Source organism: Mastigoproctus giganteus, chromosome 7 (genome assembly GCF_048544385.1).
Source record: "Mastigoproctus giganteus isolate SK-2022 chromosome 7, ASM4854438v1, whole genome shotgun sequence".
Lineage (NCBI taxonomy): Eukaryota > Metazoa > Arthropoda > Arachnida > Uropygi > Thelyphonidae > Mastigoproctus > Mastigoproctus giganteus.
This window is the reverse complement of record NC_143581.1, coordinates 65,411,403-65,428,289: the sequence shown is the minus strand read 5'-3', so window position 1 is coordinate 65,428,289 and position 16,887 is coordinate 65,411,403. Positions and strand designations below refer to the sequence as shown.

General features: G+C 37.1%; 1 protein-coding gene across 3 annotated transcripts in view; it reads right to left on the bottom strand.

Moving 5' to 3' along the window:
- The window catches only part of LOC150082968 (putative phosphorylase b kinase regulatory subunit beta), a 735,196-nt gene that overhangs the window by 553,739 nt on the left and 164,570 nt on the right, over positions 1-16,887 (bottom strand). For all 3 annotated transcript variants that reach the window (XM_090377701.1, XM_090377699.1, XM_090377700.1), the window contains exon 7: positions 14,444-14,580. In XM_090377701.1, the coding sequence (XP_090233827.1) occupies positions 14,444-14,580 (137 nt within the window). The remainder of the gene's footprint in view (positions 1-14,443; positions 14,581-16,887) is intronic.

Genomic DNA, 16,887 nt, shown 5'->3' with positions numbered 1-16,887 from the left:
TCAGACTGGATCCCCACTTAACTAGCCTGTGCTGTAATTTCTAACAGGAATAACTGGAATGTGCTGGATAACAGGAATAGTGACTTCATTATTTTCCTTGGAATAGAAGTTAAGCTTATGGGTCTATAATTGCTCATGCTGCCCTTTGACCTCCCCATTTTGAATAGAAGAGACATTTTCACAACCTACTCTATAGAAACTTCTCCTGAATCCAAAGTTGCTCTCATAATTAAAGCCAAAAGTTTGCTTACCTCTTTTGCTGCTTCTTTTAATAGAACTGGAAAGAGCCAATCAACCCCAGGTGCTTTATTTACTTTTAACTTCAGCAATTTCTCTTTCACTTTCTTCTCAGTTATAACAAAATCATTTAGCTCCCAGCTATAACTTGGTGTACTTCTGTTGTTGCCATTCCTAAAAACTTCTTCACATGTGAATGTAGATGCAAAGCATTTATTTAGCTTGTCAGCAACCCGAACAGGGTCATCAATAGTTATGCCATTCATATCTAGCAGGTCAGTACTGTTCATCCCTCTTCTTTTAGTGCTAATATAAGCAAAGAATTCTTTGTTAGTCTTCTTTTCATTCATATCCAAGCTCGGGTTCATACTATTTGATTAATTTGGTGTATTTATTCTTTACTCGGCCTTGTAAAAGTATCGGTAAGGGTTTCCACGTGTTCGTAACTACCGCTACCGTTAGTAACTTTCCCGCCATTGTGATACCGTACTAGATATACCGTAGGTTATATACCGTACTAGATAGCATTAGTTGAACTTCGTTAGCAGTTAAATTGTACGTTTAAATAAATACATATAACGACTTAGATTACAAACGTAATATAATTAATAACATAATTAATTAATAAATTAATAGAATCATGACTCAGACCAGAGCAGCAAAGCAAAAGGCTCAAGCTAATGGAAGTGCTGTGGCTCAGAGCAGAACTGAGGGGGCAGTTGTCCTCTGACTCACAGCCTTATAAAATGCACTGTTTGCTTGATGTTTGCAGAGCAATCGGGTACGGGACATGATACTGCCAAGGGGGATGTCTTTGTGTGTGCGCGATGCAAGAAGTGTATCGATATCAGGCAACAACTCGGCGTTCTTATGGGCCTATATGAGAGCTTGAAGGACAGGGTGGATGCCCTCGAAGAAACTAAATTGAGGGGCCCATCAAGCTCTCAGCTGCCCACATCAATGCCAGAGCTTGCACTTGGGCATCGCGTGACACAGAGACAACCCCCAAGGCAGAATGCGCTGGTCCCGAAGGAACTAGTAGTTGTTGGTGACTCTATTGTCAGGGAAACGGGGAATATGCTTTGTAAAAAAGATAGGTGGAACAGGACCAGGGTATGTCTGCCAGGGGCAAAGGTTGATGACATTGTAGAGCGAATATCATCTTTTAAGGGCACAAAAGGTGATATAGTTGTACACGTTGGCACTAATAATATTAAGAGTAGGAGACCGGCAGAATTACTTAACAGGTACAGGTCACTGTTGAACAAAAGCCGAGAATTAGGGTTGAATTTGAAAGTGTCTGCAATTCTGCCCAGACACGATAGGAGGGAGTATATGATGAGAGCCTTGTCGATCAATTCGGCCCTGGAAAGATTGTGCAAGGCTCAAGGGGTAGAATTTTTTTCAGCCTGGACTGTACTTGTTAACAGGAGGGATTGCTTCTACAGGGATGGGATACACTTAAATAGAAAGGGTGCAAGAATATTTGCTGATGCTATCGAGGCAGTGTTAGGTGGGTCGGAAAACTGCTAGCTTGAGGGGAGACAAAGACCAATAGATTGACAGTAGCCACTGGCAGAGGTGAAAGAGATTCTTGCACTGCTTCTATTAGAATGAGCAGAAGCCTGAAAAACAAGGTGCATGGTATTTCAGAGACTGCTGGGAGCCATTGCGGTACAAGTAAACACATGGGTTGTGTTAGGGTAGCTAAGAATAGAAACAGGTGCAGGTATACTTGCATGTACACCAATGCTAGGAGTTTAGTAAATAAATTTGATGAATTTGAGGTATTGCTCAAAACATCGAAGGCAGATATTGTTGGGATATCAGAGACGTGGTGTCACACAGATATAAGGGATGCGGAACTGCAATTTGGGGAGTACAACGTCTACAGAAAGGATAGACAGGATAGGAAGGGGGGAGGTGTTATGCTATTAGTTAAGAAACACATAAAAACCAAGGAAGTGAAGCCAGTCGACATCGCTGGACAGTGCAGTATGGAGTCAGTTTGGTGTGACATAAACATTGGGAGATCAAAATTGAGAGTAGGAGTGTGCTATAGGCCTAATGACTCTGATGAGTATAATAAGGAACTGTACAGGGAAATAGAGTGGGCCAGTAAATCAGAGTGTCTTATAATGGGAGATTTTAATTTCCCAGATATTGACTGGATTTTGGGGGCTGGTTACTCACACACTAGCAGGGCTTTTGTGGATTTATTGGATGATTGTTTTCTACATCAGCATGTTCGGGAGGCAACTAGAGGGAGTAATACTCTTGATTTGATTATCAGCAGTGATTCTTCATGCATTAAGAATCTGCAGATAAATGAACCACTAGGTGGCAGTGATCATAGTGTGCTGAAGTGGGATTTACTCAAAGAGGTAACTACCATTAGGGGTAAAGGGAAGGGTTATTGCTTCCGTAAAGGCGACTACGATGGACTGAGACAGTATTTAAATTCTATACAGTGGGCCCAACTGATGATTTTACCAACAGCAAATTCAAAATGGGAAGCATTCAAAGAACTTATCTTGGAAGCTACTAGGCTTTACATACCAACTAAGAAATATTGTTCAAGGTTTAGGCCGAAATGGATGTCAGATGAACTGATGAGGTATATGGCAGAGAAGAAAAATGCATGGGATACATACAAATTAACACATGACACAGAAGCCTATGATAGATACAAGTTGATATGCAACCAAGTTACAAAGGAGGTTAGGCAGGCGAAGGCAGATTACGAGAAATCCTTGGCAGGGGAAGCAAAGAAAAACAGCAAAGAGTTCTTTACTTATGTAAACTCTAGAAGGAAGCGGATGAATCAGATTGGTCCACTTGATATTGATGGGTCAAGTGTTGATGGTCCTGCTCAGGTAGCTAACAAACTAAATGAATATTTTGCATCGACATTCACACATGAGGAGTTATTCAGCGAGGGGAATGCCAGAGGTGTATTCAACTCTAGCAGTAAGCTACAGAATCTTGAAATAACTGGGAGTAAAGTGGAGGAGAAACTGTTGAAGATAAACACAAGAAAGGCACCCGGGGTGGATGGGATCTATCCAGTTATATTAAAGGAGGCAGCAAAGGAAGTAAGCAAACCCTTAGCCATAATTATGAGAGCTTCCTTGGACTCAGGGGAGGTACCCATAGACTGGAAATGTGCAAATGTGACCCCAATTCACAAAGGAGGATCAAAGGCTGACACAAGTAATTATAGACCTGTGAGCTTAACTTCTGTTCCAGGAAAATTAATGGAGGCACTGGTTAAAGAAGCACTGCAGGATCATTTAGACAAGACTTCAGTTATAGCTCAGACACAGCATGGTTTTGTTAAGGGGAATTCTTGCCTGACCAACTTGATTGGATACTATGATGCAGTCACAAAAGAACTGGATGCAGGGAATAACTTTGATATTATATACTTGGATCTTAGAAAGGCTTTTGATACTGTTGCACATGGAAGACTGCTACACAAATTGGAGCAGTGTGACATTGGAAGCAAATTGCTGCTATGGATAAAGGGGTGGTTGAGGGGGAGAAGACAGAGAGTGGTAATCAATGGACACTGCTCATCGTGGACTGATGTTATTAGTGGAGTCCCTCAGGGCTCAGTGTTGGGTCCATTATTGTTTTCTGTATTTATAAATGATATTGATGATGGTATATCGGGCTTAATGTCCAAGTTTGCAGACGATACAAAGGTTGGCAGGGTTGTCAAGGACACTAGTGACACTATGCTGCTGCAACAGGATCTGGAAAGGTTGAGCAGATGGGCTGAGAGGTGGCAAATGAAGTTTAACATTGACAAATGTAAAGTACTACACATGGGAAACAGCAACCCCAGAGCAACGTATCAACTCTGTGGTACAACACTGACAGTGGTAGAGAATGAAAGGGACTTGGGGGTGGTTGTGCAGGCAGATATGAAGTTCTCTGAGCAGTGCAGACGGGCTGCAAGAGTAGCTCATGGAGTATTGTCAATGATATACAGGAATTTTTCCAGCAGGGATAAGGAGGTGATTATTCCATTGTATAAGGCGGTGGTCAGGCCACACCTAGAGTACTGTATACAGGTCTGGAGGCCTCATTTCAAGAAGGATGTAGAGCTGCTGGAACGAGTACAGAGAAGGGCAACAAGATTAGTGAATGGAACAAAGGGGTGCTCTTACGAAGAAAGGCTTAAGTTTTGCAAATTACAGTGTCTGGAGACTAGGCACCAGCGAGGTGATCTGATAGAGGTGTATAAAGCCTTGAATGGTTTAAGCATGCTCAATGCTGATGGGATTCTTCCTCTAGCTCAGAAAAATCACCTGAGAGGGCATAAATTCAAATTGAGGAAAGACAGATGTAGGATAGACGTGTGGAAATTTGCCTTTAGCCAGCGGGTGGTTGGTTGGTGGAACAGACTTCCATCCCTTGTGGTGGAGGTTGATATCCTAAATAAGTTTAAGGCTCAGCTGGACAGGTATTTTGAACGAACAGAGGGGTGAAGTGGAAGTGGTTTTTTTTTTTTTTTTTTTTTGGCTGATGCTGCATAAGCTTGCTTTCTTGCATCGGATGCCTCTACTAATGCTAATGCTATGGATAATCTGCCTAAGCTTGCCTAACCCTCTTAGTGACCTGATTGCAGACTAATTAGTACTAGCTTTAGGATTCCATGTCAACTGCAAATTTATAAGCATTTCATGCATTTTTCTTTGTCTGCCACCATGGGCATCCACAGAAAATTTTTAGGGTGGGGGGCAAAGCTTGGAGACAAATGTTTACATCAATAAATTTTTATTTAATTATTTAATTTTTTGGTTTTTGTTTTTTTACAAGTAGATTATAGAATACAGTATTGCATCAATACAAAAACACATACATAATGTATACAAATTTACAATATAAAGGAAACAAGAATTAATATATAGATAATAATAATTTCAATAATCACATATTGTATAAGAATTGAATTCTCCATCTATCACTTGCAAACCTATTGATGACACTTTCAATAAATTTCTTCTTTACCGCTTCCTCTTCTAGTTTCTTTCTGTGCACACTAATCATACATAAACCTGATAAGCGAGTTTCTGAGATAGTGGACCTTAACCATGTTTTCACACATCTCAAGGTGATGAAACTTCTTTCAATGGTACAGGTCGTAACAGGTAATGTCACACCAATAGTAATTGCCGAATTAATAGAAGTGAAATAATGGCAATGTTCCAAAACTTCTGGTAAAGTTTGGGGAATATCAGTCGAAGGAAAATGTGTCCATTTTTCATACCACATTGTTGCCTCTATTTCTAAATATTGTAAATTGTATTTTTCGCTTACTCTTTTGACGTTGTTTTGTAACTTTATTTTATCTATTTTTAGAATATTCTTGGGATGAAACTGAAATACTGAAAATGCTATTTCATTATCCAAGGAAAATCTTGATTTTAAGGATGAAATTAAAGAATCTAAGCATGGAATAAATATTGATTGCCAATAATAGTCTTTAGGTGTGATTCCAGGATAATTGCATCTATATTTCTGTATGGAACATTGTCTAGGTATTTCTATTTTTATTGTTAATTTTTCAGCCATATCTAGTGAAAGTTTATAAATCTCTTCAAATTTTTCTTCAGATTTTTCCTGATGAAATGCAAATATTTTAAGTAAGTGCTCAATATGTTGGTAAGCGGCTAGTAAATCTACATCTATGGCTTGTAATGTTTGGGTTATTGGTTCGAGAATAGCAGAATATTTTGATATTATATTTAAACAAATAATAAACATTGAAGTACTACATGATGTTACTAAGTGATGCACTTCTTAATGTGTTGATCCTGTCCAGTTCATAGAAATTTCTTCTAATTTATTGAAAATGAGTTGAAAATTCTTTGAAAAAACCAATATACTTTGATATTTCAAAATCCATCTAGTTTCTGAAAGTAAAGAAATTGTTGGCACGATGGCTCTTTGTTTTGGACTTTCTCTAAAAAAATTTTACTATAGATTTTGTAATTCCTATTGTCTGCCAAACTTCAGGTACAATGTTTAGGTCATTCATAACTAGGTTTAATCTGTGAGAAGCACAATGTACGTAAGTGGCTTTTGGATATATATTTTTTATCTGGGCTTGAACACTAGCTTCCTTTCCTGTCATACTTGCACAGCCATCATATCCTTGTCCAATTAATTTGTTCATGTCCAAACCATATTCAGTACATTTATTTAAAATAGCAGAACTAATACGTTTCGCATCCATATCATAGAGTTTTGTAAATCCTAAAAATTCTTCCCTTATATTTTTATTTTTGTCAACAAACCTAATGCCAAGTGAAAGCTGCTCTATCCCAGCAGCTAAGATTGAAAATTCAATAGATTTATTTGCAGCAGATACAACGCTTTCTTGTATTTCCATTTCACAAAGTTCTATTAGTTGATGTTCAGTTCTTACAGAATTGTACTGGACATTTGCAGGAGCTTTTAAAATCATCAAATGATCTTTTAAAATTAAGTCTCCCACTTCGATCTGAAACTGAAATAAATCATGTAAATTTCTAGAAGCACTCCTTTTCCCCCATAATGGCAAATCACGTGTGGCACAAAATACAATGGCTGATAAAATAGAACCTAATTTAATTCTATTGGACTCTATAGTTTTGTATTGATTTATCAATTTGACAAATTATATCTTTTTCTGGATGTTTGTGGATTGTTATAAAATTCTGTGCATCAATAGCAGCTTCTTTGTGCCATTGAGATGACATGATTTCTAGCGGCTTGGTTAAAATCTTTATATTTTATAAATGGAGTTTTCATAATTGTGCCTTGACAGCTCCGATGTACTTTTGGTACAAACAAAATGCAATATTTGCAAAATGCACCTTTTTGTAGTTTTGAATAACACAACCATGGTGAGTATTCCTCTAACCAAGCAAATCTAAACTGTCTCTTTCCAGAAGAATCTTTTTTGAAACCATAGTCCTTTTTTGGGAACATAAGTATTAGAAAGGATTTCAAATTTTAAAGTTGGTGTTATAGCGGAAATTCCAATGTAAGAACCAATATCGTATTCTAATAAATCATTTGATGAAATTGACTCGACAGAGTCATTTTGAATTGATGTTCCAGGAATCGGATCAACTTGTGTATCGGAAGGAATACATTTTTCCTGCTCAATTTCTATTTTACGTCTTTTTGCATTTTTTTATAGGAAAGAAAAATAATTCCTTATATCCATTCTGAAAGAGGGGAAACACAAATACGAAAATATTTTTTTAGAATAAAACTATAAATACATTATTTTTATATCACATCGATTTTAATGATCTTTAATTCTTGGAAAAAAAAGTATTCGGAATTAATACAGTATTTAGCACAATTTCATATATAAAAAAATTGACTGGCATATTTTTATTAAAAATCAACTAATTAATTAATCCTAAAATCCTAAATTAAATTATTTCATTTTAAAAGCAAAAAAATCATAAAACTAAAATCATATTATTTAAAATAATATTAAATTACATAAACTTACCTTTTAAAAATGTATTTTTCTTTTTAAATTTGTTTCATTATAAATCTACAATTCACACTTCACTCAGTGACTTACTAGACACAGAGAGCAAACGAACTGGTCGCTGTTCACAACAGTAATGAAAATTTTTCTCACAAATCAGAAAATGATGAACCAAAAACAGGAACATGTGTTTTATTGCTGCAATAGATGAAACATGTTTTATTGCTGCAATAGATGAAACATATGTTCTATGGTTACCCCGCGAGGGCCGAAACTGGCCAACCAGTAATAAAATTTTAAGGAAGACAAAGCATCCCATGGTCGAGGGCATAAGGTTACATATCTCAATCACTTTTACAATTATAATTTGTTGAATTTTTTACTCGATCGCAGGGGGACAAGTAGTAGTAGTAGTAGTAGTGGCATGTGATGCAAGAAAGCAAGTGTATGAGCTTATGCAGCATCAGCCAAAAAAAAAAAAAAAAATCACGCCATTCCCTCCAAATGCCTGTCCAGTTCCTCCTTAAATTTATTCAACCTATCAACTTCCACAACGACAGATGGAAGTTTGTTCCAGCAATTAACTACCCGCTGGCTAAAGGCAAATTTCCGCACATCTATTCTACATCTGTCTTTTCTTAATTTGAATTTATGCCCCCTTAGGTTCGTGAATTCTAATGGGATCCTTCCACTGAACAAGTGGAAGGATCCCATTAGAATCCAGCGTGCTCAACCCATTCAAGGCCTTATACACCTCAATCAGATCACTGCGCAGGTGCCTAGTCTCTAGCCACTGCAATTTGGAGAACTTAAGCCTCTCTTAGTAAGAGGATCCCTTCATTTCCCTCACCAATCTTGTTGCCCTTCTCTGTAAAGGCTCAAGTAAATCTACATCCTTCCTAAAATGAGGCCTCCAGACCTGTACGCAGTACTCAAGGCATGGCGTGACCACTGCCTTATACAGAGGGACAATCACCTCCTTCCCCCTGCTAGCAAAATTCCTATATATCATTGACAAAACCCCATGACCTGCCCTGGCAGCCTGTCTGCATTGTTCAGAAAACTTCATATCTGACTGCACAATTACTCCCAGGTCTTTTTCATTTTCTACCACCTTAAGTGTAGTACCACACAGTTGGTACGTTTCTCTGGGGTTACTTCTACCCATATGCAGTACTTTGCATTTGTCAAGGTTAAACTTCAGTTGCCACTTCTTAGACCATCTGCCCAAATTATCTAGATCTTGTTGCAGTAGCACACTGCCATTACTGTCATTAACAACCCTGCCAACCTTTGTATCATCTGCAAATTTCGACATTAAGCCTGATATACCTTCATCAATATCATTGATAAATATACAAAACAACAGTGGACCTAACACCGAACCCTGTGGGACTCCACTAATTACATTAGTCCAAGAAGAGCAGCACCCATTGATTACCACCCTCTGTCTTCTCCCACTTAATCTTCCTTTTATCCATTGTAGCAACTTACTACCATTCTGCTCCAATTTGTACAATAGTCTTCCATGCGCAACAGTGTCAAAAGCTTTCCTGAAATCCAAATATATGATATCAAAATTATTTTTTGCATCCAGTTCCTTTGTAACCACATCATAATATCCTATCAAATTTGTCAGACAAGACTTTCCCTTAACAAACCCATGCTGTGTCTGAATTATTGCTGCAGCCTTGTCTAGATGATCCTGCAATGCATCTTTAACCAGTGACTCAATTATTTTACCCGGAACAGAAGTTAAACTAACTGGTCTGTAATTACTCATATCATCCTTCGATCCCCCTTTGTGAATTGGGGATACATTTGCACATCTCCAGTCCGTGGGAACCTCCCCTGAGTCCAAGGACGCTCTCATAATTATGGCTAAGGGTTTGCTTAGTTGCTTTGCCGCCTCCTTTAATATAACTGGATAGATCCCATCCACCCCAGGTGCTTTTCTTATGTTTAACTTCAACAATTTCTCCTCCACTTTGCTTTCAGTTATTACAAAATCATTAAGTATCCTGCTACAATTTGATAACCTTCTGCCATTTTCAAACCTTAATAATTCCTCATGTGTGAATGTAGATGCAAAATACTCATTCAGTTTGTTTGCTATCTGAGCAGGATCATCAACAGTCGAACCATCGATGTCAAGTGGACCAATCAGATTCATCCCCTTACTTTTAGAATTTATATAAGTAAAGAAATCCTTGCTGTTTTTCTTAGCATCTTTTGCCAAGGATTTCTCGTAATCTGCCTTCGCCTGCCTAACCTCCTTTGTGACCTGATTACAGACTAGCTTATATCTGCCATAGGCTTCTGAGTCGATTGATAATTCATATGCATCTCATGCATTTTTCTTCTCTGTTACGAGTCTCATTAGTTCATTTGATAACCATTTAGGCCTAAACCTTGGACAATATTTCTTAATAGGTATGAAACTTTTAGTAGCATCCGCGATTAATTCCTTGAATGCTTCCCACTTAGAATTTACTGTTGGTAACATCGTCAGTTTATCCCACTGTACAGAATTTAAAAACTGTCGGAGACCACTGTACTCACCTTTACAGAAGCAAAAACCCTTTCCTTTACCCCTGATGGTAATTAAATCTTTAAGTAAATCCCACATCAGTACACTGTGATCACTGCCACCCAGTGGTTCCTTTATCTGCAAATTCTTAATACACGAATGATCACTGCTGATAACTTTCTCTGGTTGCCTCTCGAACATGCTGCTGCTGCAGAAAACAATCATCCAATAAATCCACAAAAGTCTGACTAGTGTGTGAGTGACCAACCCACAAGTTCCAGTCAATATCTGGGAAGTTAAAATCCCCCATTATAAGACATTCCGATTTACTAGCCCACTCTATTTCTCTGTACAATTGTTCATTGTACTCATTCGAGTCATTAGGCCTATAACACACTCCTACTCTTATTTTTGCTTTTGCAGTGCTTATGTCACACCAAACTGACTCAACAGTGCACTGTTCATCTATATCAACTGGATGCACTTCTTTTGATTTTATGTTTTTCTTAATTAACAGCATAACACCTCCTCCCTTTTTATCCTTTCTGTACACATTGTACTCCCCAAATTCCAGTTCAGCATTCCTTATATCTGTGTGACACCACGTCTCTGCTATTCCAACAATATCCGCCTTTGATGTCTTGACCAACACTTCAAATTCATCAAATTTATTTACTATACTTCTAGCATTGGTATACATGCAAGCATACATGCTCCTACTCCATTTTCCCCCCCTCTGCAGATGCCAATGTCTGCCACTACTCTCATCAATTCACCTGATATCCACTTAGATCTAAAACCTTGGAATATATCTCTTAATTGGTATAAAAATGATTCGATACTTTGATGTAGTAAGAAAGGAACTGAATGCAAAAAATTCCAATATCATATACTTGGATTTCAGGAAAGCTTTTGATACTCTTGTATAAAAAAGATTACTGTACAAATTGTATAAGCATGGCATTTATTTTATTTTAGGGTAAGTTACTTTTATGGATAGGAGGATAGCTGAGTGGGAGAAGACAGAGAGTAGTTATCAATGGACACTGCTGTTTGTGAACTAATGTTATTAGTGGAGTTCTCCTAGGGTTCAAGTTATGTTATGTTATTTGGATTTTAGGAGCATTAGCAACTAAAGCCATATTGCTCCGGAGATATGTGGTGGTCATTCCCTGACCTTTCCGCATCCTCCGTATTTGGTGGGTACGGGCTCGAACCCCGGTCTAATCAAGAAGCGTGTGCTACGCACTGCTGCTCCTGCCCACCTGGCTATGGAGGCGCCCAGGGTTCAAGGCTGAGTCCATTGTTGTTTTCTACAGTATTAACTTAGACTTGATATTGATCAAGGTACATCAGACTTAATGTCTAAATCTGCAAATGATACAAAGTTTGGCAGGGCAGAATAACAGTAATCAGGGTAAGCTTCTGCAACAAGATCTAGAAAAATTAAGACAGGCTAAGCAATTCCAGGTACTGCATATGGGTAGCAGTAATCCCATATTAACATACCAACTGTGTGGTACTACATTCAATGTAGTGGAAAATGAAAAGAACCTGGGGGATATTGTGGAGTCAGATATGAAGTTCTCTGAGCAGTACAGACAGGCTGCCAAGCAAATGCAGGGTAGTTTTTCAATGATATACAGGACCTTTGCTAGCAGGGATAAGGAGATAGTTGTAACAGTTGTACAAGGCAATGGTTAGGCTGCATCTTGAGTACTATATACTGGTCTGCAGGCCTCATTTTAGGAAGGATGTAGATCTGCTGGAATGGGTGCAGAGAAGGGCAATATGATACAAAGTTTGGCAGGGCAGAATAACAGTAATCAGGGTAAGCTTCTGCAACAAGATCTAGAAAAATTAAGACAGGCTAAGCAATTCCAGGTACTGCATATGGGTAGCAGTAATCCCATATTAACATACCAACTGTGTGGTACTACATTCAATGTAGTGGAAAATGAAAAGAACCTGGGGGATATTGTGGAGTCAGATATGAAGTTCTCTGAGCAGTACAGACAGGCTGCCAAGCAAATGCAGGGTAGTTTTTCAATGATATACAGGACCTTTGCTAGCAGGGATAAGGAGATAGTTGTAACAGTTGTACAAGGCAATGGTTAGGCTGCATCTTGAGTACTGCATACTGGTCTGCAGGCCTCATTTTAGGAAGGATGTAGATCTGCTGGAATGGGTGCAGAGAAGGGCAATATGATTAGAGAGAGAGAGAAACAAAAGGATGGTCTTACCAAGAAAGGCTTCAGTACTGCAAACTGAAGAATATGGAGACTAGGCACCTGTAAGATGAACTTTGAATGGATTGACAAGCTCAATGCTGACATACATAAATTCAAATTGAGGAAATATAGTTGCAGGACAGATATGAAGAAATTTGTCTTTAGCCAGCAGGTGGTTGATTGTTAGAACAAACTTTCATCTGTTGTTGTTGAAGTGGGCAGTTTGAATAAATTCAAGGAAGAACTAGACAAACTATTGATGGGGTGGCTAGGTTATGTAGGAAGTTATTATTATTATTCTTATTTTTTGGCTAATTCTTTATAAGCTTGCTTTCTTGCATCATTTGCCATTACTAATACTAAAAAGTTTAGTAGCATCTATGATTAGTTCCCTGAATGCCTCCCATTGAAAATTCGTTGTTAGTAAGATTATTACTAACAACGAATTTTCAATGGGTCCCATTGAAAAGAATTTAAAACATGTCTAAGACCATACAGATCACCTTTATGGAAGCAAAGTCCCTTCCCTTTACCCTTGACAGTAGTTATAAAAAAAAAAAAGAAAGTAAACTGCAGCCATTATCAGCCCACTGCAGGATGAAAGCCTCCTCAACAATTCATGCTGAGGGAAATGGATCATAATCTGCCAAGCTGGTCCAGTGCAGGTTGGCAGATCAACCATATTTAGCAATCAGGGGCTTGAACCCCAGTCTACTCAAAGAGCGTGTGCTACTGCACTCCCGCTCCTGACCACTCGGCTATATCTTTACGTAAATCCCAAATCAATATATTATGATCTCTGCCATTTTGTCGTCCCTGCTGACAATCATATCAAGAGTATTGTTTTTCCTTATTGCCTCTCTAATATGCTGGCACAGAAAGCAGTCATCCAAAATAATCCTGAAGGGTTCTGCTACGGTGTATGTAACTGAACACTTCTGGGTTACTGTCCACTTTATTTGTCTGTATAGCTCTCCATTACACTTACCACAGTCATTTGGCCTATAACTTACTATCTTCATTTTGTTTCTAGTGTTGCACCAGACTGACTCAACGTTAGTGTTCACTTATGCCAATCAGTCTTGCCTGTCCCTTTCTGTAAATGTAGTACTCTGCACATTCAAATTCAGCATCCCCTGTTTGAGTGGCATTATGTTTCTGATATCTCTACTATGTCTGCAATTACTGACATAATTGGTACTTCATATTTAAAGTTTACCAACTTCCAATCTCTCTCTCTCTCTCAGTTTCCAGACGGTGCATAATTATATCACTAATCAACATTCTTCGATACATGCACTACCTTCTATATGAAATATTTGTCTTGACAATTTCATTAAGTTGTTGTTCTTTAGAACTACTAATTATTTTTAATAAAATAACATTCATGTTTTGTTATGACATTATAGTTTTTAACAAACGTGATTTAGTTATAACATGAAAAATCACTTAATTTAATTATAAACCCTGTCAACCTCCACAGAAATGATATACTCCACTAAAATAAGTGCAACTTATAAAATACTGAGGACAGTACATGCAAATAAAATAATAGTTGCTATGCCTACAAGAAGTTCTTAGAAAAACACTGCAAAGTTGGCTTAGAATAATCAGCATACTACAAGTAGTACTGAGAATGACTGATGTTACAATATTCTATTATTGTAACATCAGTTATTATTGTATTGTAATAGAAAATATCTCTTACAATATTTTCTGACATACACAGGTCAGTGACAGTGCATGAAAGAAAAATAGCCAAGCACAGCCACACACCCATGCAGGTTAGAGAAAACACTTCAGAAAACTATTATAAGTCCTTTTTAACTATAGATAATCAATATTATTCAAATATAAAAAAAAAAAATTGAAAATAAAACATGATTTATACATTTTTCATTGGATAATTAATTTTTTTAAAATTTAAATTGCAAAGCTTACCTAGAATTCAATTCTGGAGTTCCATTATTGTATTTGCTTCCTCTTTCCCACATTCCAAAGTCTGGTGTACGGTATGCTCTTTCAACGTAGTAGACAAGATTTTGGACAAAACTTACTTCATCCATTGTATAAACAATCTGGAAACAGTATAATTTAAAACTGATATAATGAAATTATAAATGCATCTTAAACATTTTAAACAGTTCATAAGGTGTTCAAATATTTGCCTCCTTCACCACCCGCTGTGAACTAATATTGTCCACACAGAAAAACAAAATTAACATTTCATTCTTGGTCAAGTATGAGCTACAACTCTAAACTAATAAGTAAAATAAGATTATCAGTAAACATAGAAAATAAAATTATTATAGAAAAATCTGTAACCAGTTTCTAGTGGCCTGCAATTTTTGCAGGAACAGTTAATTTTAAATATCTATCTATTCCATGATGTTATAAGCATTAATATCTTTCCAGATATTAATAATTATTAACCTCTAGACAGAAAAATTCTCAACAGAGAAACAAAAGAAGGAGACTAAGTTAAAAAAACAAAAAAGATTAGGACATAGCAGTTATTCCATGAAAAAAGGAAATGAGTACAGAGTTTGCTTGGCAGCCTGTCTGTACTGCTCAGAGAACGTCATATCTGACTGCACAATTACCCCCAGGATATTTTCATTTTCCACTACATTGAGTGTAGTATCACATCGTTGATATGTCAATTTGGGATTACTGCTGCCCATATGCAGTACCTTGCATTTGTTAATATTAAACTTCAACTGGCATTGCTTAGCCTGTCTTCTTAATTTTTCTAGATCTTGTTGCAGAAGCTTACCCTAATTACTGTTATTCTACCCTGCCAAACTTTGTATCATTTGCAGATTAAGACATTAAGTCTAATGTAAAAGCAACTAAGCTGCAGTGGCTTTGATAGTTCCAGACAGTCCAGTAAAATATATTTTGTGCCACCTTTTACCCATTTTCTCAAGAAACCAATAATTTAAACATTTTCTGATCGTAAACATTATATCTGGAAAATGGCACATTTGTACAGTATTTCCTGTACATGAACTATAATGGATCATAGATACAAACCATGTACATCACTCTTGATGAAACACTACACAGAGCTTATTTTTTTAACTGGAATTCTCTACTCTTTGAACATTATGCATATTACTAAGGAAACTTTTAAAAAAGTCATTTTGAGTACATGACAGGTAATGAAAAGAAACTGAAATTAATTTTACTATACAAAAGGAACAATGATTATTAACAAAACCTATATAAATTTAAACATAATGTAACAATTGGACGCCATTCTTTCTCACATAGGTGACATAAAATGGAATGTTTTGAATAACTCACCTCTGTGCACAACACATAAATCTGAATTTATTGTACAGTAGATGCCACTCCTGAAATTTGTACAAGGAAGGCAGAATAGAAGAGAATGCAAATGAAGATTAATTAATAAAATAAATAATTTTAATTTAATTAATACAAAAGATTGAAAAAATAAAGCTAGGGGGGATGAAATAACTGTACATTACAGCTGATGTAATGCCCTCAATGGTGGATTTCAGATGGTTTTAAACTAAAAATGGACCAACGCTGTCATATCAGCATTGGTCCATTGTATTCTATAAGTAGCTGTATAGTCCTAGTCACGCTCATTATTTTATTATTTTTAAATTTAGCTAGAGATTTTGTAGGTTACTACATAATAGACGTAGAACCTTTGTATTGCTTGAATCTTGCTGTCACTGTTATAGTTATAGAATGAATGGTAGGAGAATTAAAATTTTTAATTGTGGTAAATAGGTAGCTCTAAAGTTCAAATCACTCAGATTGGCTTTAATTGAATAATTCTGTTATATATTATAATTAACTTATAACTTTCAAGCATAATGGTATAGCCTAACACAAATAACACAAACCTGGAAGCATGGCAGTATTACTGCTGCATAATTGGTGTATCGATAAGAAAATTTGAATTTTAGTTATACAGGTACAAATGTTTAGGGGGAGGTAGGTAACATCTAAAGGAATGTGAATCGCATAGGAACCCATAACCAGAAACGTCACGGGAAAGTAGTAGCAGAGGCACAAGAAGCAGAAATGACACAAGACAGTAATTAGTGGCAAACATTTATTTGACATAATATTAACAATGGAGTACGAGATGGATGCATTTCATGATGTTACAACAGATGCATGTTCCACCATGAGATGCGACGCATGCGGGACACCGACACAGCATGGATTGGCGGACACGGTCAAACACACCTGGAGTTTCTTTGACAGTAGCAGCAGTGCAGACGAGTCTCGCCATGAGATCCATTTCCATCTCCACAGGTGATTCATACACAATAGATTTGAGGGCCCCACAGAAAGAAATCAAGGCTCGATAAATCAGGTGAGTGTGGGGGCCTGGCAACGGG